The sequence below is a fragment of the Parus major genome, chromosome 1A (assembly GCF_001522545.3).
Source record: "Parus major isolate Abel chromosome 1A, Parus_major1.1, whole genome shotgun sequence".
Taxonomy (NCBI): Eukaryota; Metazoa; Chordata; class Aves; order Passeriformes; family Paridae; genus Parus; species Parus major.
The window spans coordinates 68,177,425-68,202,884 of NC_031773.1; the positions used below are offsets into that span (position 1 = coordinate 68,177,425).

Here is a 25,460-nt window from a genome sequence, read left to right on the forward strand (position 1 = left end):
GTGTCTGTGTGTACCCCCCACCCCGGCCCGCCCCCCACCCCCGGGGGTCACCGCCGCCGCCTCCCTGCCCGCGGTGCCGCTCTCTCGGAGCGCTCGGTGTTTAAATGCCCCCGACGCGGCGCTGTCTCAGCGACAGGAGCCGGGGAAGCCCCGCAGGCGCCGCAGCCATTGGCTGCCGCCCCCCACGTGCCTGCCCGCTGCCGGCGCCTTCGTGTCATTTTCCTGCCGGCCCCATGGAGGAAGTGGGAAAGTTGGCGCGGCCCCGCCGGACGCTGAAGACCCGGTGGCGGCGTGACAGAGGGACGCGGAGAGGATGAGCTCCTTCCTCGAGTACCCCGTCCTCGGCGGCGAGGCGGGGGGTTGCGCCGCCCGCGCCTACCACCCCGACCACGGGATTACAACTTTCCAGCCCTGCGCCGTCAGCGCCGGCAGCTGCAGCGGAGAGGACCGCTTCCTGGCGGGCCGCGGGGTGCCCATCAGCCCCCACCGCCACCACCACCACACCCCGGCCCAGCCCGCCGCCTACCAGCACCACGGCGGGCTGGGGGTGTCCTACGCGCACCCCGGCTGCGGCGCGACCTACAGCGCGCAGGGCTTCGGGCCGGCGTACGGCCCCTACCCCCTGGGGCAGGACGCGGAGCTGGGCGGCGGCTTCCCTCCCTGTGCCCCCGCCGTGTACTCGGGGAGCATCTCCTCCTCCGCCGCTGCTCAGCACCCACTCCCGCACCAGAGCTACGCGGGGGCCTCCGCTCAGTACGTGCCTCCCCCTTACGGGCAGGAGCAGCAGAGCCTGCCCTTGGGCACCTACAACCATGCCCTGTCTCCCCTTCACGCTGGCCACCGGGAAAACTCCCGCTCCCCCTCCACCGAGACCTCACCGCCGGCGCAAACCTTCGACTGGATGAAAGTGAAAAGAAACCCACCCAAAACAGGTCAGTGGCCGGCGGGAGGGCCGGGGCGGGGGCCGCTCCTCTCCGTGTCCGCCGCGGGTGCGGGGAAAGAGGCGCGGCGTCCCGCGGGGCGCTGGGCAGGTAGGGCGGCCCGCACCTCTGGGAGCAGTCGCGGCTGTCTGCCCGCGGAGCTGGACGCCAGCGCCGCTTATTCCTCACTTATTCCTGACTCCCCCTTCTCCTCCTCTCCCGTGGTCATATTTCTGGTAATTCATAAACCACTTATCAAGTTTGCTCTGACACTAGAGGCTGACTCCGGTTTAGCACCTCGCACTCCATCACTCACCCTGCCGGGGTTTCCCTCTTATCCTAAGAAGTTCTTGCTCCCTATCGCTTAGCCGGTGTGGACACATTGATTACATCGCCTATAAATCATTTGCGCTCACTCACCGCTGCATGTCCCTTCGCAGGCAAGGCCGGCGAGTACGGCTTCGTGGGGCAGCCCAACACCGTCAGAACTAACTTCACCACCAAGCAGCTCACCGAGCTGGAGAAGGAGTTTCATTTCAACAAATACCTGACCAGGGCCAGGCGGGTGGAGATCGCCGCTTCCCTCCAGCTCAACGAGACGCAGGTGAAGATCTGGTTCCAGAACCGGCGGATGAAGCAAAAGAAACGGGAGAAAGAGGGGCTGCTGCCCATCTCCCCCTCCACCCCCACGGGCTGCGAGGAGAAGGCAGAGGACTCGTCGGAGAAGTCGTGCTCCTCGCCCTGCAGCGCCTCGCCCGCCTCCTCCGCCTCGGACACTCTCGCTGCCTCCAACTGAGACCGGCCGCACGGCGCGACGCCCCCGCCAACTCGGCACGCGTCCGTCCAGCTCCCTTATGTGGGTCCCTCGGTCGCTCGGTGTCCCCGAGAGGTCCCGGCGAGCTGCCGCTCCCTGCCCCGCTACCTCCGCCGCCCCCGCCGCCGCCCCGCTGGCCCACGGGCTCTCCGACGTGGATGTGGGGCCCCACGGGTACGTGAACGCCTTGGCGGTCACCGCCCAGGGCTGAGCCCCGCTGGCCGCCCCCGGAGGGGCTCCCGCAGCCTCCGGGCCCGCTCCCCGCAGAGCGTCTGTCTCTGCGTTCCGCTCAGGTTCCCTCCGCCGAGGCCGAGCAGGGGAAGGGGACGTGGACAGACTCCCGCTCCCTTCCTCCCTTCCTCGTGGACAAATCCAGCAGCGGAAGCTCCGCACAAACCCGACTACCTGCAGGAGCCCACGGATGACGCTTGTCCCCAGAAAAGGCACCTGTCCTTCGTGACAAGGCTTCTCCTAGTGCTCCTGCCTCTCCACTGTCTGGAGGGTCCCACCCTTCCTTCCCCTCCCTCCCAGGACATTGTGTTGCTTCGTAACCACAAAGGTCCAGCTTTTCCTTTTCGTCCTAAACAGGGACCAGCGCATTTTGTCCCCTCCTTTAAGAACTCCTGCTGACCACAATAATGAGATGCAAGAGGGGCCCGACCAGCAGATGTTGCCTCCAGGCGTGGGAAGGACAGAAGGGAGCACGCTTTGGTTTCCCTGGGTGTTGCAGAGCTGCTGCCTGTGTTTCCCAGGCCTCCGTGTCCCAGCTAAGGAACCTCTGGAAGCACGCTGGCCACTCGGTCACTTCAAGCCCACGAGCCACCTTCTCCTAGCCAAAATGTCTACCTCTGTGCTTCAACCTTTTGCATCTTACATTGACTTCACGTGCTAAAGAAACCAATCCAGCATGGACATAAGCCGGGGCTTAGGCCCCGTTTCATAACCACCAAGACATTTATTTCTGGTGAGAACAGGGTTTTCAGCAGCCTGATGCTGGCATCCCCAGGTGCTGGGGCTCCCATTTCTCTGTGAATATGCATGTTTACGGGATCAGCCTTGGTTTTCTTTTACACGGAGCGTAGGGTCTTCCTTTACACAGCCAGAAAGGCTGGAAAATTTCCTCTGGCCCCCTTCCATGCCTGCTTGAGAGAGCAGAGATGGGGCTAAGCCTGCAAAGTGCCCCCTCTCCAAGAGCAGAGCAGAGCAGAGGACGCTGGCACAGCCTGGGGTGGGCTCCATGCGCAGTGAACCTCACTTTTCAGCACAGAAAGCAGGAGCCCTCGAGGCAGAGGGGCTCTCGAGCTTTGGTGAAAGCCCACGTATCAATCAGCATCCCGTCCTCTGTGTGCATGTGGTTTAGGGTAAGGTGGGGAAAAATTGTTAGCAACCTCTCAGAGGAGCAGAGTTTTCTTTGGTTTTAAGCTCCATCAGTGCTGGGTGGGGTTAAAGCCCAGCTGTTCTTCCTGGCTGCTGCTGCTCCTGTAACCAGCCCCACGGAAGCAGGAGCACACAGGCCACAGGACTTTGCCCCTCCCAGGCTTATGTTTTGTTATCTGGGCAAGGCTGCAATAATTGTGAAAAACAACAGTTTCCTGTCACAATTTTTTTTGTTTTGTTTTTTTTTCCAAGCTGTCCTGATGGGAAGGGGAAATAAAGCACAGCCAACTGGTACCCACAGCAGGACTGCAGGTGCAGCCCAGACTTCTTCCGCACACACATTCATCCTTTCCTTCAGGGCTTGGGCTTCAGAGCCTCTGTCCCACCTTCCTTTTCACAGAGTGGGATCAGCTGCCTGCTCCGGTGGACTGCTACAACAAAATGTTTACAGTCTGGTAACTTCCAGCTCCCAGAGGCAGAAGTGGGGCTGCCATGGGGCTCTTCTCCCCCAGCCAGATGGGTTTGGAGGGGCTGGAAAAGCCCCAAGAAAAGATGGGTCAATAGTGATGGGCGACTCGCTGCTCTCCTCATGCCAAATGGAGAGTTGGCAAAAGCAAGGCTTAACTTTCCCACCAGTGCTTTATTTTTAACCTGAGCCCTTACACGGGCAGTTGTGTGAATTTTGGCCAGTGGCCTTTCTCTTCAGTAACTTCTTCTTGTCTGGACAATCTTGGTGCTGTGAGTGACTGTGATTGTAAAACTTGGTACTGTGAACTTTTCCTATGTGATGTGAAATGTGTCGAGGGGATGCTAAGTTCCTGGCCAAAGGAGGTGTAATTACAGGTATATTATGCTTGTACAGATATTTGTTTCCTTGCACCTTCCTTTTTCAGCATTAACTAGGTAGTAGAAGCTCAGAAATAATTCTTCAAGAGAGAATAAGGTGATACCTGAACCTAGGACTACTCCATTCTTCAGTCAAACAGCTGAAATTAAAAAAAAAATAAATTCCCAACCAACCAACTTTGCCAAAAACAAGCTGAAGGGAAAAAAAAAAAAAAGCTTTTCATCACCAAGTATGTTTGGCTGCTCCTATGGCCAAGTTCCCAATGGCACCAAAGTGCTAATCCCTAATACACTGAAGCGTGAGCATAGTTGAGACATCAAAAGAATCACAGCACAATTATTAACAAGTCTTACTTCAGTACCCCTTCATAGCCCGTAACCAAGTTGCTGTTTCAACAGTGAGTGCCTTTTTCCAGTTAGGATGTTATTGAGAAAAATGGCATTTTTGAAATGGATCTGGCCATGGCATATTTAACCCATTGGCGGTGAACTCACAGTTCAGATTTCTCCGTGGATGAAAAGTTTGCCTGGGACACATGACCCTGCAAAATGACACTTGTGTTGCATAGAATTCCTTTGTAGAAAAAGTTGTTCTTGGTGGTGCCATGGTTTCTAGGTTGTTAGGAAATGTGCTGTTTGGAGAGTGTAAAGCTCTTGTAGTTGGCTACACAGAAACCCCCTTGCAACTAAAAGGGCAGCTCTGCTGCTCCTGCAATTACTTACTATGAAAAAAAATGTAAAGATCTTCAAGGTCTTGTTTATAAACCTGCTCCTCTCTTTTTGAATTCCCTCCTCTTTGGTAATTGAGCTCTTGCTTCCACTTAAAACCTTTCTGTTTGCAGAAGAGAGATGGTGGTACCGTGAAAATGCAAACAAAACCTCTCCTGCTGCACCTTGCACAACTCCCGTACATTGTGCCAACATTAAATTACTGGTCCAGGTCAGTAACACTTTGCTGGAAGAATTTGTGCCATACTAAGACACAGGTCCCTTGGGATTCTGTTACACAACTCAGTTATTTAGCATTTTATTGCTCTTTGTTTGCTATCCTGACAAAAGAGATGACAACTCCCAGGAGGGGAAAAAGGATGTGAGAGATAAGGCCTGTGGCTGATGGACACTTGGCATCCCCCTGGCATTAATCAGAACTTGTATTTTTTAAAAAGCAAGATTGTTAAAATAAAATTAGAAACTTGTGACTGATTTTGTTCCTTTTTTTTTTTCCTCCTTTGAGTCTTGCTGGGCTGTTCAGTTTTGTATTGAAGAGGGACCAACAGATGCGTTAAAAGTTACTTGTTTTCCTCATACTGGATTGCTAAAATTGTGTCTGGATTTTCCCCTCAAACAAACTTTCTGTAAGTGAAAGCAAATTCTAAGAGCTGTAACACCAAGGGAGTTATTTGAGAAGGGAATGACTAAGGCAAGGAAATTCAGATGACACTTCTGAGCTTCCTATTTAAGTGATTTATAGGAATTGATACCACTTGAAAAAGACTCTTGGGAAAAAAAAAATCAGATTTACATGTTAATTGCTGTAAGATAAAAGAAACTTTTAGAAGTGGGATCATCAAGATGGCAATTACTGACATAATCTGGGAAATGGGTTCTCACTGGAGAAGCATTGAGATCACAGCTGCCTCTTGCTTAGCTCCTGTTGGGTTGGATTGGATTCCTGCTGGAGCAGGAAGGCTCCCAGCCTTAAGTCTGGATCTCTGCAGGGACTGTCCCTTTGTTATCAAGCTGTCCTGAGTGCCCTGCATGGAGCAGTCCTGCATGGAAAAACAATTCCTTTAGCTCCCATTTGGAAAGGAATGTGCACTTCCCATGGCTGCAGGCCCTCAGCTCTGTCCAACTCCTCCCCATACTGTGCTTTGCAGGAATATTTTAACATTTGTGAGCCAGTTCTGTTCTGGCTCAGTTTTGCCTCAGATTTTTATAACAAATACTAAGAACTTTACATAACTCAACATAAGGAGTTAGGCAGAATTGAGGACATACAAGTGTTTCAGCAAATATATCCAAAAAGTATTCTTGGTTTTTAATTTAAGGAAAAAACCCCACAGGTTAGACACAAAATTATAAAATACACACAATACAGAATAAATTGCCAGTCAAAAGAACAGATTCTTTTCTGAGATGTTAAGATTTTGAAAAAAGCTCAGATAAAAGATTTTTTGACAAGTAAACTTGGATGGATGGGAAAACTACAAAGGAGAAAGGCCTGGACGTATTTAAATCTCTCAGGTTGTTATCCAGTGGGCAGAAAGAGTGATAAGAAACAGGGTAAATGCCAACCTCACATCACAGCTCCTGGAAGATGAATCCCTCAGTCTGTTCAGTATTTCACTGTGGTTAACCTGAACTACCTGTGCTTGAGCTTCAACCCACACAAGTACATCCTACAGTCGTTTTTGCTCAGCCTCCCTTGACTCAGATACAATTTCCACTCTAAAACAGCATCTGCTGAAGCTACACTTTTTCCTCCTCCAAAACAATCCTTTAATTTCCTTGGGTGTCACTATCTGTATCTTCAGTTCACATCTCTCTGGTGCTAAGATATCCCAAAGCCAACAGCACTGCAGCAGTGTGTCACAGAATACACCAGATTCCCCCAGTTCTGTGATTCTGGAGTCAGCCCCACATTTCTTCAAACTGTAAAAAAAAAAACAACACCCCAAATTCAATTTTTTGGTCTCCTCTTCCTCCTCCCTGCTGGTTTTCAAGCACAGAAGAGAGGCAGGAAGAGTTATGGAGAGTCTCAATTTAAACATTTATATCACTTATTCTCAGCTACTCCACTTGATTTCTGAATGACCATGGAAATGCACCCGCAAATGATGAGTGGGGAAAAAAACAAACCAAAAAATCTCCAGGCTCATTTATCAACCAGGTAGAGACAGCCCTATTCTAGCTGAAATTTAAGGCACACATCTTTAACACAGTATTTACAAGGAAATGTTTAAAATGTGTATTAAAATGGCAATGCAAATGTTACCACGTTATCTAAACCTATTTTCTAAACCATGCCTGTGACTTTTATCCAGTGCAATAGAATCAGCAAAGCTGGAGGGCATTTTGAAGGCACGAGTGGATGAGCCACAGCAATTTTTTCTGCCATCCATCAGTGAGAATTCAGTGTAATGCCTTTCCCCAAGGAACAGAACCACTGCCTGATCTTCCACAGGGGTGGCCAATACTTGTGGCTTCTCTCCACAGAGACTGGAAGCAACATTCCATGTCTGCTGGGCAGTGCTGCATCCCTGCAGCACCCAGGAAGATCCCAGCATTAAACCATCTACAATACAAGGACAAGGATGGCGCTGGAAATGCAGTCTCAGTGCTGCTGTGCATGGGAACACCTTCCATCCCTGAATTTCAAACAGAGCAGGTCCCAGGCAGAGCCTAACAGTCCTCCAAAGACTGGTCAATGTCCATCACCTCTGCTGGATAGCTCCAGCTAGAGCTCCTCTCAATGTCCTGGAAAAACAGCTGCTTCTGGAGGCTCTTTAGACTGTTCAGGACCTCTGGAGAGAGTTCATGGAAGCCCACCTGTTGTTCCTGATCCTCCTCCTCTTCCTCCTCCTCCTCCAGAAGGTCCTCAGGAGGCAGAGGGGAGCATCTGGAGATGTAGCCCTGGTCTGACTGCACTGACTGTCTTTGGTCATTGCATTGGTCATCGAAGAGCAGCTGGTGCTGCTTGTCAGCCTCCCCCTGGCAGAGACAGGGCTCTGAAGGAATGACACTCTGTTGATAGAGAGGGTACATGAGTCCATCCAGATGGTCACTCAGGTCATCTGAGAAGTTTGCAGGGCTCTGGTCAGCTACTGAGACTTCAGAGCCATCGTGCAGGAGGAGGAGGTTATTCCTCATTGGAAAGCTTGTCTCAAGAAGAGGAACTCCTTCCAAACAGTTCTCATTGCTCAGCACGTGGTGACTGAGTACGTTTCTATCTTCCATGGAAGAGACTGGCTCCACTACCTGAATGCGAGGAACATCCATAGGAAGGACCACAGTCTGGGAATTTGGATCCCCACATGGATTAAGCTGAGGCTGCAGCTTGCAGCCTGTACTTTCCCCCTCGTGCATGTGGAGGTTGATGACGTGACAGCAGCCAGGGTCAGGCTCATGTAGGTGCAGCTGGTGTTTCACAATTCCACCTGGCTCAGCCAGTGGTGAATCCACCTGGCTCTCCTTGTTCAGGGAATGCAACTCTTCATCACTATCCAAGCAGATGGTTTCACTCTCAAACCAGTCTGGGTGCTCAGTCTGCCAGTTCTTGAACTTCTCTATGGCCTCTTTCAACTTCCTCCCACTGGGGGTATCGATGTAATTTTCAGCTGTGATTTCCTGGATTCGATGGATGCGCCCAGGCTCAAACTTCTCCAGATCCTGAATCCGAAAATAAATATCCTCAAACTTGTCCATCAGTTGGTACCTGGATGTGACATTGAACAGATCAGGTATATCTCTCTCACTGCTTATTCCCTCGAAGTAGCAGACTATGTACATTCCAAAACAGGCTGGCTTCTTGAAATCTGGCAGGATCAGATTCAAGGCTGGGGTGAACAGGTCTCCCACTGGCTTTTGCTGATCCTGCCTGAGACACACAGGCTCGCTCCCGAGCATGGCCTGCCACTTGGCCTGGGTGCCCCGAGAACACAAGATGATGATCTTTGAAGACAGCTCTTCCATTTCCTTCTTCTGCCGTGTCAGCCAGGGTAAGGGCCCCAGCTCTGAGATGTGGTGGTCTTCCAGCAGATCCAAGGCCACAGCAGTGCCACAGACAGTCATCAGGAACTCAGCAAACTTCAGCACCACGTCCACGTAGAGCAGGTGGTCAGCAGAGTACACAACCCAAACCTTCCGCGGCTTCAAGGGCGGCAGGGACAGCTTGGTGTACGCTGCTGATGGAAGACAGAAAAATGTTAATTACAGCCACATTTCCCAAATTGTAATGCTGTGAGTCAGCACTAATCAGCACAGGAGGCTATTAACAAAACTTTTAATGCTGTTTTGGCAACGTATGTGGACGACATCTCATTGTGCAAATTTAAGGTGAAAGTGCAGACCCAGTGAAGCTGTGATTTATAATAATTCCCAGGTGATTCATCAACTTTCACCTCACAAAAACACTCTAGCAGCTTCTCCAAACCAATCTTGCTTGGCTGCTATGACCTAGATGGATCAGCAAAGCTTCTTCTGCCAGTACAGCCTTGGCTGGGTAAAGTGTCTCCCCACATTCCAAAGCAATTACCTCCCATCTGACAAATACAGCGTTTCAAATTCCATCTGCAAAGCTTCTTTCAGCTAAACAGGAAGATCCTAAGGCTACCTTTTGGTTCCAAGAAGCATCTATAGGGTAGTTAGAGCCTACAAAAGCCCCTTCAGGGCAGCTGTGTGAGACCTGCTTGATAAAACACAAGTGGCATCTTACCAGCTTGCAAATTGTTGTGGTTGCATTGCCGGCGTCCTGGAAAGAGAGAAAGTCACTGTCAGTTCTGAGAACATCAAGTAAGATTAAATGCTTAAAATCACACCACTTTCCATAGATTAGGTTAAAAATAAAATAATCTTTAACTGTGTAGGGAGATAAAGCTGTAAGGAGGGAGAAGCCTAATTAAAAAAACATAATGAATGAATGAATAAAGGCTCTTCTACAGCCAGTTCTTGCTGTATTTTTCCTTTGAGAGGAGACAAAATGCACTCAAAATGAACTTTTACCATCTCCCCCAAATCCTGGCAGGCTCAAGTACAGAACACCCAACTGTTCTGCTACCCTCCTTAAGTAGAGGGGGCTTTTTAAAATGTCTTTTTCTTAAGAAGCCTTTCTGAAGAGGTGACTAAAACATCCCTAGCTATGTATGATAGACGAGTTTGATGTTAAGAAATTCTCCAAAAGATTACCAACTCTTCCCCTCAGGTAAAAAGAAAATAAGCAGTGAGTTACACAGCTTCCCTGAGATAACTGGGCCTCATGGCTGCAGCACAGAAAACTAGGATTTATCTCTTAAGTACTCAATTTTCCAACTTGCTTGATGTAAATCTCTATGTCCTGTATTTTTTTTCCCCTTCCCCTTTAATTGAAAAAAATTATCTAATCTCACAATAGTATAAAATTAGTTTTGCAGAGACTTTGGGGAATGGGGGGAAGACTACAGCGTGGACAAACAGGAAGCTTCTGTTCTGCAACACTCTTATGCAATGCAGGGGAAAAATAAGTGCAAAGACATTTGCAGCAATCTGCAGGAAACAAAGGGCTGAACTATGAAATTCATTTTGCTCCTCATGAGCTCTGAAGTGCTGTGGAGTATCAAACAGGATAACCTGTGGAAGGATTTTCTTATCTGGTGGATGATATAAGGACATTGCAAATCCTATAATGTAGAACAGAAGTTGTTTTCATGGGCATTATCTCAGAGCCAAGGCATCAGAACAGCAAGGAACAAAACCACAATAGGAATAGGTACAGAAGGAGGAAGAAGGACTCTTCAGCACTGGATTTTTTTCTTCCTGGCTGGTCTGAGTCTCACCTGCTCGTTTTTTAGTCATACACAGCACAGCTGTGATGACTGACCCCACCAGTAACACACAGATCCCAGTGATACACCAGTAGAGCCATATCATCATGTCATCTGCAAAACAAAAACACTCCTCACACAGAGTTCCACCAAAGAGCAGCAGAGGCCAAGGCAGGAGGACCCTGGCTTTGCTGACTAGAGCACTACTTCCCCCCTACAATCCACAGTCACTTCTCCAAAGCAATTCCTGCTTCCATGGTGCTGCTGTACACCATCAACTTGCTCCACACAAAGAACCATATGTGCAGCACACTGAAAACACAGATCAAGAACCTTCCTCTAAATAGCAGTGTTTACCCAGCTTTGACAGGCATGCCGCCCATGTCCTGCCTCTTCATGTAATCTAGCTTAAAAAAAGTTAAAATATCACCATTTTGGGTCATGAATTTCAGTTTGCAGGTGTTTTTCCGTTTTGTTTTGTTTTTTTAATGTTGGGCAAAAGATCCTTACAGGTGTTGCAGCCAAAAAAAAAATAAAATAAAGTCAAATCATTATGCACAAGTTATCTTGACATTCATAAAAATGAATATATGCAAGCTATTCTTTCCAAAAGCTGCTTTATATTATGCAAATTTTTTAACACTGAGCAAAGTGACAGAAAGTATTTTATATTAAGACTCTTCTTGTCAAAACTGCTTCTCAAAGAATTCTATGCAAGTGAAGTGTCTCTCAAAAAATTGCTCTTTAAGGTTCACACTGCATACAAATACTTGCCTCATTAAATCATGGTGAAGTCATTCTTAGCACAATTAATTCTGAACTCAGTGTTACAAGGGGACTGTTAAAGAAATTTTAGACACCAGGCTCTCATCTCCACCAGAGAGATTTATTGGCACATATTGATTATGGTATCTGGCTGGTTGAGCTGGGTGGCTCAAAAGAGGGGCCCTGAACAAAGAAAAGCCCATGGCAATGAAACCCTTATGACCTAAATTCTCCATCCCTCATGTGACAGTCCAGACCAAGAGCATTATTAGGGTCTGGGGTCTCCTTGCTCTTCTTTGGTTTGGTGTTTTGTTACCAAGTGGTTGCCACGTGCTGATTTTCACGTCCTCTGAGGTTTCAGTGGGAGCTCTGGTGGGTTCCCAATATGGTTGGTACAGTTCATACACCACCACCTATGGGCTGTCCACTTCACTGCTTTCAAATAATATAAAATTTTCAACAGGGACTTATCCTGCCCATTGGGTCATTCCCAGGAAGGATCATTTCTCATTCTACACAACAGGAGAATAGCAGCAAAAAAAGTTTCAGGGTATTGGAAGAACTTCTTACCCGATGGTTCTGTACCTGCAAAAGACAAGAGTTATGTTAAAAATTCAGTTCTCAGCTGTAAAACAATGGGAATCTAATTTACAGAAAAGTGGTTCTCACTTGGAATTGGTTTACACTTGAGTGAAGCAGAGTGTCTAATACAGTCTGTGCCACAGCTCGCAAAGAATGGCTGAATCTGCAGTTGAAATGAATCCAGAAAACAGAAGTTATTCTTTAAAGAAATTTTGCTCCCTGCTTCACTTTCTCCCTGCCTCAATGTTCCTTGTGTTTCAGCACAGAGCCACAGAGTTCCCATTTCCCTTCAGAAAACAAGATTAATTAAGAATTCTTACGCCATACATGACAAAGGCTGTGAGCTCCTGAGGCTGCACATTTGCCATTGTCACTCCCATAATCTCTGACTCTGCAGCCCTGTACTTAGGAAAAACCACTGACTACAGAGAATACCTATAAAAAATTCTTTCAGTCATAAATATTTCCTTGATGCAGGTAATTACAGATTAGCCAATCTCAGAAAAAAACACAGTGAAAGAATGCCTAACATTCCTAAGGTGCTCACTGCCTTGATTGTGAAGGAAGGACACAGAGACAACAGTGTGATCCCCACCTCTATTTTGTATCTGCAGCAAGCTTTTATGTTCTTCTCTATTTTGATTGTGACATTCACTTGCTGTTGTAGTCCATCCTGCAGAAATCAGATGCAAGTTATAAGGGAAGGAAGAAAACTGAATGAAAGCAGGAAAAAAGAAAAAGCTGACATGAAAACACAATCATTTGTTTGGAGTGGTCCAAACAAACAGAAGCTGCTCTTTTCTTTCCTTGGAACAAGGAGCCCACAGAGAACAAAATGGGGAGAGGATCTGGCCACCATCTCTGCAGGTGTCCTGTGTGACAGACATGGCAATAGTAAATAAATAAAATTAAGACAGCAGGCTAAGATGGCACAGGTAACAGGAAATAATTAGGGATGTCTGTTGTACAACTTCAAAGGAGTTAAACTTACAGTTTCTTAACAATGTAGATGTCTTCAGCTTTGTAATGTGCAAACATTAATGAGCTTCCTTGTTTAATTAAAAGCAGCTGTCAACACTGCTTCTGACACTGGAACAGGCAAGTAAGTTGCCCTTGCTACCTGCTGTACACAATTAGTATCACGATCACCTAATTCTTCACAGTGATTAGCACATACAGACTCCAAAGTGAGGTGCATTCCCCTCCACCAGGGAAATACCCACACAGCTGTCCCATCTGTGTCAGTAACAGCTTAAACGTATCTGTGCATGCAGTACTAAGGGTTTTAAGTGTTGAGGAATAGAAAGATTAAAACTGAATGCCAGCATATCTGCCCTTGCCCAAGGAAGGGTGGAGAGTGGTTCCAAATGTTCAGTATTTCTCCTCCCTCAGATGCCTGAAGGGAAACATTTTTTATATTGGAACACAGTCTGGATACTTTGAGCTTCTCAGCAACACAGACTGCAATACCTACAGAAATTGATTCTCTCAGCTTGAATGAATGAAGCATCTGTTACTAAACCACTGATTCTTTATATAAAAAAAATTTAATTAACACCTTTCTGTGATTGTATTTGATAAAGTACTTCAATGATTTATTGAAACTCTGCACCTCAATTTTGGTTAATTTACTTAGTCTTAGCTCTCCAGGCACTGGCTTGAAAAAGGTAATAAAGCCTAGATAGTCAAATATAAAATTTGACTTTGCAGGTGTTTTTCGACTGCTCCGTGCATTATAAAACCTCCTCATTTTGATCTTTTATCCACCAAATTCCTCTTTCCAAAGAAAATTTCAAAAATAATTCCTTGAAAATTGTTGTTCAAATGTCCTGGTTTAGCAAGCATTTAAGATGTTTGCCTGAATCTCCAGAGAAGGTGTGACTGGGGAAGGTAATTACCTCTGTGAAATCCCTTGTGATCATTTTACACCTCTTCTCGTTCAGGTAACTGCTCACATGGATTTGGTACCGGGCTGGCTCCATCCATGGGTTGAAGCTCACAAGCACAGTTGAATCATCCAGACTTTCAGCCCATATCCTGGGTTCCCACAGGCTGCCTGGATGTAGGGCAGATATTCCCATGTTTTCCACTGTCAAATATTCCAACAGAGCACCCATGTCTATGGGACTCAAAAATTTTTACCTGTCTTTATACATGGGACGGTTCTTTTCATCAGAGAATCCTCACAGTCTGCAAGAAAGACAATCAGTAGCTAGTCAGAAACACTGTACTTCCATTTAGGAAAAAACCACATTTTTTATCAGAAGTCAGAGACCTAACCAAGCTCTCCTAAATGAGTAGACATCTTTGTTCCAAAGCAGTGGCAAAATTCTGGAGAAGAACAGTTTTGGTTTCCAGCATTTAACCAGCCCCTTCACTGATGTCATGGTGTGTTTGGTGGCTCTTTTTCTTCTCAGAACAGAGAAAATGAACGAGACTAAAAACATACCACACTTAATAGTACAGCAATAATGTTACACTGGTGCAGAAAGGGTCACAATAGTGGAATTAAAACTTTATATTCAGCCCCCACACCTTGTAATCACACCTCAGCAACAGAATCCTCCAAAGGCATTCTGACACAGGAAGATCAGGAGGCTGGAATCTTTCTTAATCCTAAAACACTCTTCCACCTTTCTAATTCCCTTCATTGAGAAGATTGGCCCTGCTTCTTGGGGCTTCTTCCTTCAGAGTTAAATCTGGAGTTATGTATTCAACATTTAGCAATGTGGGATTTACAGCTCTCAGCCTTAAATTATGTTTCTCCTCCAGGGTTTGTACAAAGGAAAAAGAACAACTCCCTGCTTAGACAGTTGAGATAAAACATTGCATATCTCAAATATCCAACTTGCCAAGTTAGCAATTTAAACTTTACAAAGTTTACAGATTTACTCTGTAATTCATGTGTAAGCTCTTACCAGCAAAGCTCCCTGCAGCTGCTCAACTTGACACCATGCATTAGGTTTCTGAAGAATAGTAGAGCATAAAAGCCAGGAAGTTCTTAGTGTGAACAGGCAGAAGAAAGGGTAAGAGGGCTGAAAATGAAGTGCTCCCTCTCCTTTTCCAGCTCACATTGACTGACACACTCCACACTTGGTCATTTTTATAACTACAAAGTCAGGTTGACAACTATAAGCAGGTTAAGAAAAAAGCTAAGAACCAGTTTTCAAGATCTGTATTAAGCACCAAATATTTATGAAGTAGTCAGTGCAGCCAGAAGGCAATGCAGATGCTCAGCAACCTTGGGGCAAACAGGAAAAAGTCTTTCAGCAATAGGAAAACTTTCACATATACAAGAAAGGGCCAGGCACCCAGCACTACCAAGTTTCTTGGTCAATTGTGCCTTTGAAATTGAATTTCACATGTCTAGGATTTAGTACCAGAAGCCCAACTTCTGATTTGGATATTCTGGCCTGTACTTCCAGCTTCCACAAGCAGAGGGGCAACTCTGAAAGATTTTAAACTAAGTAAAAGCAGCAGTGATGTCAGGTCCACAAACCACCACAACTCAAGGCCTGAGTGAATTAAATCACCTCTTACCAGGCATTGTGAGAGACGTGGACTTGCAATTGTAGTCTCCATTTACTCCCAGTTTGGGCAGGTGATACACAGTCACTTGGTAAGTCTGGCCAGGTTCTACTTCAAAACGGTCAAAAGTGAAATTCCACTGAAAACAAAACACATCCACAAGGACTTTAAAGGACAATGTTGTTCCTTAAGGCACTGAAATTAACAGCTGACTTGGCCCTGTTCCAGTGTGTTCCCTCATCCCATGTAACCCTTTTACTGAAGCTTGACTATAAAAAATTGGAACTCAAATGTATTAAATATACCTATCTCTTTGTCTGTCTCAAATCTTCTGTTTAAAATTAGTTTTTTCTTGGGATCTTTGAGCTGATACAACAGTGTTATGGCAAACCACTGTGTGGCATTTCCACCCAACTACATTCTGAACTGAAAGGAGACCAGAATAAAACATGCAGTTACAAGATGGAAATTTCAGTCTGACATGAATTTTGTAGCACTGTGAAATTGCTAAGCATTTAGAACTGCATTTATACATATGTAGTTGTGCACCTGGTCATTCCATACATATATTCTTAAACCTATACTGTTTTCTGCATCAGCAATGCTGTGCAAATTCTGGGAGAGGCAGTGGCTCCTGGGCCAGTGGTATTTGGTAAGTGGCAAGCCAGCTATGGCCAAATTCTCTGTGATTAAGGAAGAAACTTCTTACTGTTTATATTCCTTACTGTTGTGGATGCTCAGCACTCTTCTGACGAGTTTCCTAGAAGGAGTGGAAGCTGAGGGACCGCCCCCAAGGTTGGTGCTTTTGTCCACAACAAGACAGTACAAGAAAGAAGTGGAAGCAATAGGAAGAGTTGAGTTAAAAAGCTATAAAATCTCATGCTCTCAAGCAGAATGCAAGAACCCCTATAACTATTTGCTTTAAGCAACCTCCAGAGTGATGACACATGCTAGGCACTAAAAGCAGCAATCCTTAAAACCTCAAGGATGAGAGGAGTGAAAGAGAAAAGGGAAATGACAGCAGATCTCAAGTCCAATAGACTCTCAGCAGTCTGTACTTTTTAATCAATGATTTTGCCATAAAACAGTGAAAGCAGAAACAATTCCACGGAGCATAAAAGGTAATTTGGAGCCCTTTGCACTCACCCGGCCTCCATCCGGACGGACCTGAAGAGGCAAATTGTTCTGGAAGTCAAACTGGGCACAGATCTGCTGGTTGCTGTTCACCTGCATCACAGCGAGCTCTGCCCCCTCCAGACAGCGGATGCTGGCTGCAGGGACAGAGGCACAACTTCACCTTCTCCTCTCCTGTGCACATGGAGAGCCCCACTGTGCCTGACCCTGCCTTTGAGGTGCTGAGCATCCCAACATAAAGATAGCTGGTCATGGAAAAGCGAGCGTGGCAGGGCTGACTAACAGCACTCTCAGCCTAAAGGACGTCCTGCATGGCACAGCTACGTCTGTGCAAGTGAAGGAGAGAGGAGAATTCATTCTCCACACACCCTGGCTGCTCCACAGATGTGGTGTTGTGTTCAGCTCTGCCTCCTGCAGGTTGGGTGCCAAAGCAAACACCTTTATTTTGGTACACACGGTCCTGGTCAGAGTTTACAAGCGTGGCTGAGTGAAATGACTGAGTCACACCTGCTCCTAATCTGCCATAGCTAGAGAGAATAACTCTACAGCCCTGCAGAAGGAAGAAATCAAAGTGTTTAATTCTGCCTTAATTTTGTTTAATTTTGCCTTAAAGCAGTGCAAAACTTTGGACAAGAGTATGCAAGGGAAGCATCATTTACAGACAAACAGATATTTGGAGAGTGAGAAAACACCACTTACTGGTGGTCATTTAGGCTCCAACAATGAGACAATTATTGCTTTATCACACAAAGACAAGATTACACCTGCCAAACAAAATTAAGCAGCCAACCTCTCAAATGTCAAAGACCTGCTTTCATGATTCTAAGTCATAAATCTCCTCTCTACCCTTACTAGATCACACCTCTTTCCTCTGCTCCTGCTCAAATTAAACAAGCACCACTTACCATCCGTGGCCACTTTCCACTCTATCTGAAGCACAGGGAAGAGTTTTCCATCCTCCTGACGGAAAACATCTGAGGAAACATGGAGACTGCTTGGGGCAGAAGGAGTCCATGCAGGAACCTTCAGCCAGCTTGACTCCATGCAAGTGCCTGTCCAGGAAATGAAACCCACGTTTAGAGTGGGGCTGAGGAAGCTCTGCTTAATTGTAATTATGATCTGCTCTTTGGGTCAGGGTTACTCTGAGGGGAAAACTGGGGGACAGACTGCTTCCAGCTCAGAAAAGCAGTTTTCAGTATGGAAGTACTCTGTAAATTGCCTGTAATAATTTGAATTTACTCTAGTAACTTCCACTTCCTCTTTTCCTTAAAATCCATTAGGACTTGTCACAATAAATGTAGTCAGGCTAAACAGGTCAAGCAAGTTTACTCAGTACCTCCTTCAACCTTCTGCTGAAACAGAAGTTTTCTTAATGCTAATTTACAGTCTTCCAATGATAAGAAATCCATCAGATACCCAGGGAAATTGTTCTAATAGTTAATTACCTTGGGTCTACAAGCTGCTTTTCCTCAAATCTGAATATACATCTAAATTCAGCTTCCAACAACTGCCTGTTATGCCTTGCCTAAATTAATGAGCTCCCTGGACAGAAAAGAAACTGTGCTTGTCAGCACAGTGTTAGGGAAAACAGGTCCTGTAAAGTCATCAGAAAGTGAAATCAGGTATTACAGACATGATCTGCTTAGGATTTTGTAACACATTTGACTTCTCAGAGCATGTTAAAAAGACAGGCCACCCTAAAGTACACTTTGGGTTTATTTTTATTTATTTTAAAGATGTGTGATGGAAACAGTGGAAAGAGAGAACTATCTCTTCAGTCAAACAGTACGGTTTTAGGCTTAGGAATAATTAGACAATCCACAAATGCTCATTTTATAAAAAAATATCTGTAAAAAGACTGACAAGAATAAAGCACCTTTCAGCAAAGTGTGTACTAAACACTAAAAAAAAATAAAAAAATCCCCTAGAGCAGAAAAATATAACAACAGCTTTAAGGCAGAATTTAAACCAAATATTTAACTGAGGCAGCATTTTAATGGTGGTGCTGCAGTTTGGCTTAGCTGTGTTGGCAAGCTGTGTTCCAGCAGCTGTGTGCCAGTGGGAAATATCATCCAACCTGATCCCACCCAAGCTTTGTCCTGCCAAAGAAGTTTTTAATCTGGTTATTTTTGGCACAGTCCTCTCCTTGATCTGGCAAGCCAAACAAAAATACTGCAGAAAATAATAAAAACAAAAATATTTGTGCCACTATGGCACAGAGTTGGGCACTGAGGCAGGAATGAGCTTGCTTAGAACAAGGAAAAGCCAAGGAGCCCTGCAGCACTGCCCAGTTGCCTCCAGGTACCAAATGGACAATTTCAGAACATTTTCCTCTTTTTTTTTTAAAGAACATTTTTCAGAGCATTACCCATAATTATATTAAGGTCTTTCAGATGCATGCCATTGCTAAGATTTGGTCCCTTACACCAAATAATTTACATTAATTGCTCTCAAGTGCACCCCTCTATGCCCCTTTTTTAATTCTAGTTCATACATTAATTTTCCATCAAGTACTATCATAATGGCTTGCAATTTACTGGCAAACTTGTCCTTAAATTCCCATTTCTTTAAAAACCAATGATCCCAGCTTTAAATAGAAACTAAACAAGTTGGGTTGAGTTCTACTCATGCCACTGCCTACTCCCAATCTCTATCCCAAAAAAGATTTAAGTTTCCATTCCCCTTCTAGCTGGAGCTTATAATGAAACAAACTGGAAACTCCCAAAGCTAGGCATGACAACTCTCTGATTCTAGCAGGAAAAATATTCTGTATGAACCCAGTTAAAAAAAGAAAAGAAAAAAAAAATAGGGAAAAAAAACCACCAAAAAAAATCTGATGAGAAAACTGCAACAAAGAAAAAAATTACTTACTATTTCTTACCAGACAGTTTAAATCCTGTGGGGAAAAGAAACAAGAATGTTACTCTCAGAATAAAATTGCCAGCAACTTGATTGTGCTCAGTTTTGGAAGAGGGGCAGGAAAAAGCACTTCAGTGATGCACACAAATTGGAAGAATTACCTGTGATGGAAACACTGGACTGAGCTGTTAATCAAAAAACCTGGGCACAATTTATGTGACATCTCTGAGATTATCCAGTCCAACCTATGCCCAAATGTTAATTGATATTAAATTATAAAATTTTATTGAATTTATTATTGATATTAACACTGTGTTAATTGAGGAAATAAAAATTCATCAGAATCAGACCCTTTCTTATTAAGAATAAAGATGCCCTGATCATAAAGAAGGAACCAGAAGTTATGAGGGCTCTGCCTGGCTTCTCCCAGTTGTGTATTTACATTTTTAGGGAAATGATATTTTTAGGGAAGGGTACTTAAACAAGCCAGCTGTGCATTTTTGGTATTGAAAACATTTCAGAGATTAATGCTCACATTTCAGCTCATGTATCTGTGTGCTCCTGCAAACTTGGAGCAAAAGCAGGAATATTTGGCATTAAGCTCCTCATGCTAATATAAAAAATAGAACCTGAAAATCTCTTCCAGGTTTTTGCTACACAAGTCACAACAACACACACAGGTATAAATCCAGCCTTCAGGCACCCTTCACAAGAAACACATCCACACTCCAATTATTGTACCACAAATGCACCCAAGACAGAGGCAGACTGAAAAACAGTACCTGCAACCTAAATCCTTGATTAATGAAAAAAAAAAATAAAATAAATGGAAAGCAAAGAAGCAAACACTGATGAAACCAAACCCAAACTGGCTAACTAAAATCACTGAAAAAGAGAAAAATAAAAATTGTGAATACTTGTATGGAAGAACAGATTAAGCTATGAAAAAAAAAAATTAGTCCTAACACTTCAGACCCCCAAATTTTTAATTTTTAAGGTAAATTATGTGGCCTGAAAAAGCCCCTTATGTAGAAAGGTGCAGTGATTTTATCTGAGATGGAGTTAATTTTTTTTCACAGCAACTGCTCTGGTGGTGTCCACTGAGGGCAAAGAGTGATGGCTGCTCTGGGATGAACCCTCAAGAGGAAACAAAAATAACTGGCTACTGACCATAGGGATTTTTTTCTAATGTAATGGTTTCTGTTAAGGCCTATCACTTAATATTCAGTCATTTTGTCCTTGTTCTGTTGCAGTTATTAATAATTACTGTACATGGCATCACAACAAAGCCCTTATTAAAAATATAAAGCATTATTAGCCTGAAGAGCAGCAACATCTGCTTTCATTTGAGTGCTGGTGTCCTGCACCATAGCTGACAACACATGGAAGTGAGCAAAAGCTGCATTTCCCCTTTCTTGTTTAATGATCAATATGAATATTTATCCAGCAGAGAGTACAAACAGATCCCCTCTTCCTCCAGGTCTATTATCCCAGGTGAGCTGTCCACAAGGATGCTCCCAGCTTTGATGAGGCTGCTGTGCCCTGACATTCATTAAAAACTCCAGAGCTCAATGAGGAGCCATCCATCTGTTGATGAGGATTCAGAACCGACACATGGTAATTATTAAAGCCTTTCTTACCTTTTCAACACTGGGCTTCTATGGGGAAAAACAACAATATTTTATCTGGTGTATCACCATACCCCAACCCCATTCAGGATTTTCAAGGGACTATCTACACATGTGCTTTTCCTACCCTGCACTAACCTGTTTACCTGCTGTGCCAGCAACTTTTATGTGTAGGTGACTTTAAGCTGCCCTCAGTAGAGCATTTAGCAGCTCTGCCACAAGAAGAGGGGAAGGATTCTCCCACCACAAGGCACCAATTAACTTCTTGGTCCACTTCCTACCCAGTCCCCAAAGCTCTACAGGGATGATCCAAGAGCTGAAAATGCTTCTAGGAACAACTCATTCACCTAGGACATCCTCACTATTGGCATAAGAAAGCAAATTTAAATGCAGATAAAGCCACGCTGCAGGCAGAGGTATAAGAAAATCAAAGAAAGACAAGTCCCAGAAAGGACTTGCCATGAAAATCCCCATCTCCTATTTGTACAGTACCCAGCTGAACAGGTCTGGGCAGCAGCTGAGGGCACCAAAAAGTGTCCTTTTTTTTTAATACCAAAAAGTGTAACTCCAGACAAGGACATTCAAAAGCCAGAAAGCAATTACAGCAAGAGACCAGCTGGGTTTGCAGCAAAGTAAGTCAACCACTGCTAGATTTGCACTGGCTACCCTCCCAGCACCTTGCTGGTTTTCCCTTGTAAAGGTCCAACCACCACAAAACCTTATTTGATGCATTGGCTCATCCAGAGTACATTAACAAAGCTCTGGACAGCAGAAGTATTTAATTTAGTTTCCCTACTTGAGTGTGCTGATTTTGGCTGGAATAATTTCCTTCCCAGTAGCTGGTATGGGGTGGTGTTCTGGATTTGGGCTGGAAACAGTGTTGGTAACAGAGAGGTTTTTGTATTTAGTGAGCAGGGCTTGCAGAGGGCATTTCTGCTCCTGGAACACCCCTGGCAGCCAGAAGGCTGGGGGTGCAGGAATCAGGCATGGACACAGCTGGCATTGCTGACTCCAGCTGCCCAAAGGGATGCTTTAAGGCATCAAACTCAGCATAGAAAGCTGGGGGAAGAAAGATGAAGAGGGGGAGGTTCAGAGTGATGGTGTTTGACTTCACGAGTCATTGTCTTGCATGATGGATCCCCTGGAGGCAGCCAAACACCTGCCTGACCACTGAAAGTGGTGAGAAACAACTCCTGGTTTTCCTTTGCTTGTCTGCATGGCTTTTGCTTTACTTATTAAACGGGCTTTATCTCAACCCACAATTTTTCTCACTTTCACCTCTCTGATTTTCTCCCCCATCCCAGTGGTGGGGCAGTGAGTGGCTATGTGAGGCTTAAACTTTTCAGGCTTTGCCTGAAAAGCAAAGCTGCAGACATGGCAGGCATAAATATGGGAAGCAGATGATTGTGAGGTGATGCTGAAACTATTCTCAGCAGGACAGGCACAGTCAACCCTTCATGTTTACTCACTGTATTTTCACAAAAAGCTAAGCAACTGTTTCTTTCGCTCTTTTAAAATGATTTTTGTTTTGCTTCTGACATAAAAAAGAACAGACCATATGCCATGGAGAATTGTATGAATGTGAATGAAATAAACCTGGGAAACCGATTAACAGCACCATCCCATAAAAATTCAATTAAAGTAATGGGAGGCAAAGATTTCCCAGCAGGATGCTGTGGCAACTAGAAAGAAACCACTGTGAGCCAGGCAAGTGTCCAGTTTTCCTTTAAAGAGTGGCTGCTGAATGGGAAGGGCTCCAGCTTTCCAAAATCTGCCTTTCACCTTTGAACCATTCTATGTAACTTCTGAGGTTTGGATGACTTGAAGTTTACTGCAGCTTCCCTTTTCCAGCTCCTTAGTAAAAAGAAGCAGAGATCAACACATGAACACAGTGCAGGAATAAATGCTGAAGGATGATTTGCTTAAGGCTTGTAGGAAACAATTGTATTTTACAAAATTGTTTTAATTCCTTTTAAGCATTCTTCTCTACGATTTCTAACTTTTTGCCTTGCCCTCATATCAATTTTCTGCAAAATCAAATCCAAATTCAAAAGTTAAAATTTCTTCACAACAATCAGCCTTAGAGTTGTCTTTATCATATTTTCATAGTTTTGATCAGTAACCCTTTTTATGCTGAAGCTCAATAGTTTTGATCCAGCCCCTCAAAGACAGCAGAGTTATAAACACTGCATTCCTCCAGGACACCCAGGCATGCCACGTCCCAAAAGAGTTACAGCACAACAACTGGATGCTGATTTAACACTTGATAGTGAAAAAACTGATGGGTATTTAAGCTGTGGGATGTTTTCCCCCTGCAGATGACATGTTCAAGCAATGGTTACTGGAAGGAACTGGATTTGCAGCTGTGCTATTCAGCCCTACAGCTGAGCATATTTGATAGAGTGGTGGTGAATACAGCCCATTAAGTGCATTTTTTGGCATTTTAATAAGATGAGCTGTTAAGAAGCATTTCGTTTTCCTTTCAGGTGTCTACTGATAACATACTTGACACTTTCTCTCCACCACTTCATCTCCCAGACAGGAGGATTTTGCTGAGGAAGCCGCTGTGGCTCACCCTGACCTGCTCCAAAGCTCAGCAACAGCAGCACAGTGGGTTAAACAAAGGAAGTGGGAATCACCCACCCTGCTCAGCAGCAGCTCTGCTTTTGAACCACAGCACAGCCACACGTTGGGAGGGTTACTGAATCATCCTCTGCAAACAGCACAACCCGCAGAAAGGGAAGGGGGAACTGTTTTAAACTGTCACAGCTTCAGTTGATGGGGCTTCTTCCTACTCGTGTCAGCAGCTTCACACCTGCTCAAAGAGGCTGCTCCCAGGCTTAAGCTGACTCCTTTTTCCTAAGTCTGTCTGCACGTTGGAAATTGGCTTTTTGATAGAAAGGGATAATGTAATAGCCCTGCACATCCACTGCTCTGCGTGCACACCAGAGCGCTGGGCAACACAGCTCCTCTGTGAAAGTTTGGGATGTTCTGGTGATCCCCTCACCCACTTACTGTGGTCACAATTCCTAAAAAAAAATAAAGAGGGACAAACAGCAAGACAAACTCACAGCCCAACCATCCAAGGACTTGCAGAGACTCTTGAATGTATTACTGTCAATCTCCATGACTAACAAGGTTTGGGATATCATGGTTACATGAGATGCCTAAGCAATATTGCAATTTTCCCTAAGCAATATGGTAATTTTCCCTTCCCCAAGCCTTAACACTTTGTAACTCTACAATGTCTAAAGTAAAATTGCAGAATTGGTCTGTTTTCTTGGGGTCTCTTTAAATAAGAGAGAGAGCAGCAGAGCAGAGGTCTGGTAAAACAGGGGTAAGGATATAGTCAAGCATTAGGAGAAGTGTCAGACTAGACAACAAAAGGTAGGAAATGTGTACAGGAAAAGATTATAGAAGCTTTCACCCCAAAGGACACGTTTTGTTTTACATTTGTCTATAGCTGTATGCGACTATCTGCCTTTTTTCAGACTGCTGAAAGCACACCGTGGCATATAAAGCTGTCCAGCTTAGATGACAGCTGCCCATTTTCCTGCCTCATTGCTATTGTTAACAGAATTAAAAAGCAAAACCAGACCTCCTTCCCCTTCTACACGCTCTTTACATGTAACTGAAACAAAAAAAACACCACCCCAAAACAAAAAAGCGACCAACAAAACAAATCCAAAACATTCCGCAAAAACCACCAGAGAGAGCGACCAGCTAGGAGTTCATACTCTAAATTCTCTCAGTTTGCTGGGTTCACTGCATCGGCAGCTCCTGTCCGGCCGCTTTCACAGGCAGAAAAGGCAACAACCCCTTCAAAAAAACCTCAGTAATGTTTAATCCCCCGCTCTCTCCTAAAAAAACCTCAGCTGCAAAGAACCGGTTAAAACTTTTAGGACATTGGGCAACGTCAGCTCTTAGCAAAGACTCACATCCTGCTCAGGGGCTGCTTCCAGCACGGCTCAGGGCCGCTCGGAGGTGTCCTACAGCCAGCCCCAGCCTGGGGAACCCTCCCGGGGACAGCGATACCTCCATGGGACAGCGATCCCGCCCGGGGACAACGATACCTCCATGGGACAGCGATCCCGCCCGGGGACAACGATACCTCCATGGGACAGCGATCCCTCCCGGGGACAACGATACCGCCCGGGGACAGCGATCCCGCCCGGCCCCGCGTCCCACAGCGGGGCGGCCGCTCCCCGTCCCGCCGGCCCGGCGCTCCCGGCGCTCCCGGCGCCGCTTACCGGCTGCGAGCAGGTGAAGGGCGGCGCGGCGTCCAGCAGCAGCCGCAGGGCCGCGGCCACGGGCAGCAGAAGGGGTAGCAAGAGGGGCGGCAGCAGCAGCAGGAGGAAGAACAGCGGCCGCGGCCCCGCCATCGCCCCCGCACCGCCGCCCGGCGCTTCCGGGCTCGGGCCGGGCGGGGCCGCACCTGAGGAGGGGCCGCGCCGGGGCCCGCCCGCCGTGTGGGGCCGGCGGGAGGGCG

At 45.6% G+C, this 25,460-nt stretch overlaps 2 protein-coding genes across 4 annotated transcripts; one reads left to right on the forward strand and one right to left on the reverse strand.

Annotated features, from left to right (window-relative positions):
• The first annotated feature begins 189 nt into the window (after positions 1-189).
• On the forward strand, positions 190-5,160 carry HOXA1 (homeobox A1). The gene is made up of 2 exons (XM_015628879.3): positions 190-932; positions 1,361-5,160. The coding sequence occupies exons 1-2, from the start codon at positions 314-316 to the stop codon at positions 1,714-1,716; spliced, it is 975 nt and encodes a 324-aa protein (XP_015484365.1). The 5' UTR covers positions 190-313; the 3' UTR covers positions 1,717-5,160.
• Positions 5,161-5,960: 800 nt separating this feature from the next.
• IL17RA (interleukin 17 receptor A) lies at positions 5,961-25,383 on the reverse strand. 3 transcript variants are annotated; one of them, XM_015628877.3, is made up of 13 exons: positions 25,222-25,383; positions 19,356-19,380; positions 17,390-17,536; positions 16,497-16,621; positions 15,363-15,489; positions 13,965-14,012; positions 13,721-13,878; positions 12,418-12,495; positions 11,910-11,985; positions 11,811-11,825; positions 10,488-10,589; positions 9,392-9,427; positions 5,961-8,858 (listed from the first exon to the last, which is right to left on the reverse strand). In XM_015628877.3, the coding sequence occupies exons 1-13, from the start codon at positions 25,351-25,353 to the stop codon at positions 7,360-7,362; spliced, it is 2,568 nt and encodes an 855-aa protein (XP_015484363.1). In that variant the 5' UTR covers positions 25,354-25,383; the 3' UTR covers positions 5,961-7,359. The 3 variants fall into 3 exon arrangements, with proteins under 3 accessions (XP_015484363.1, XP_015484362.1, XP_015484364.1); XM_015628876.3 differs by having other exon boundaries at positions 5,961-8,861; XM_015628878.3 differs by lacking the exons at positions 16,497-16,621; positions 19,356-19,380; positions 25,222-25,383 and having other exon boundaries at positions 5,961-8,861; positions 17,390-17,486.
• Between the last annotated feature and the right edge of the window lie 77 nt (positions 25,384-25,460).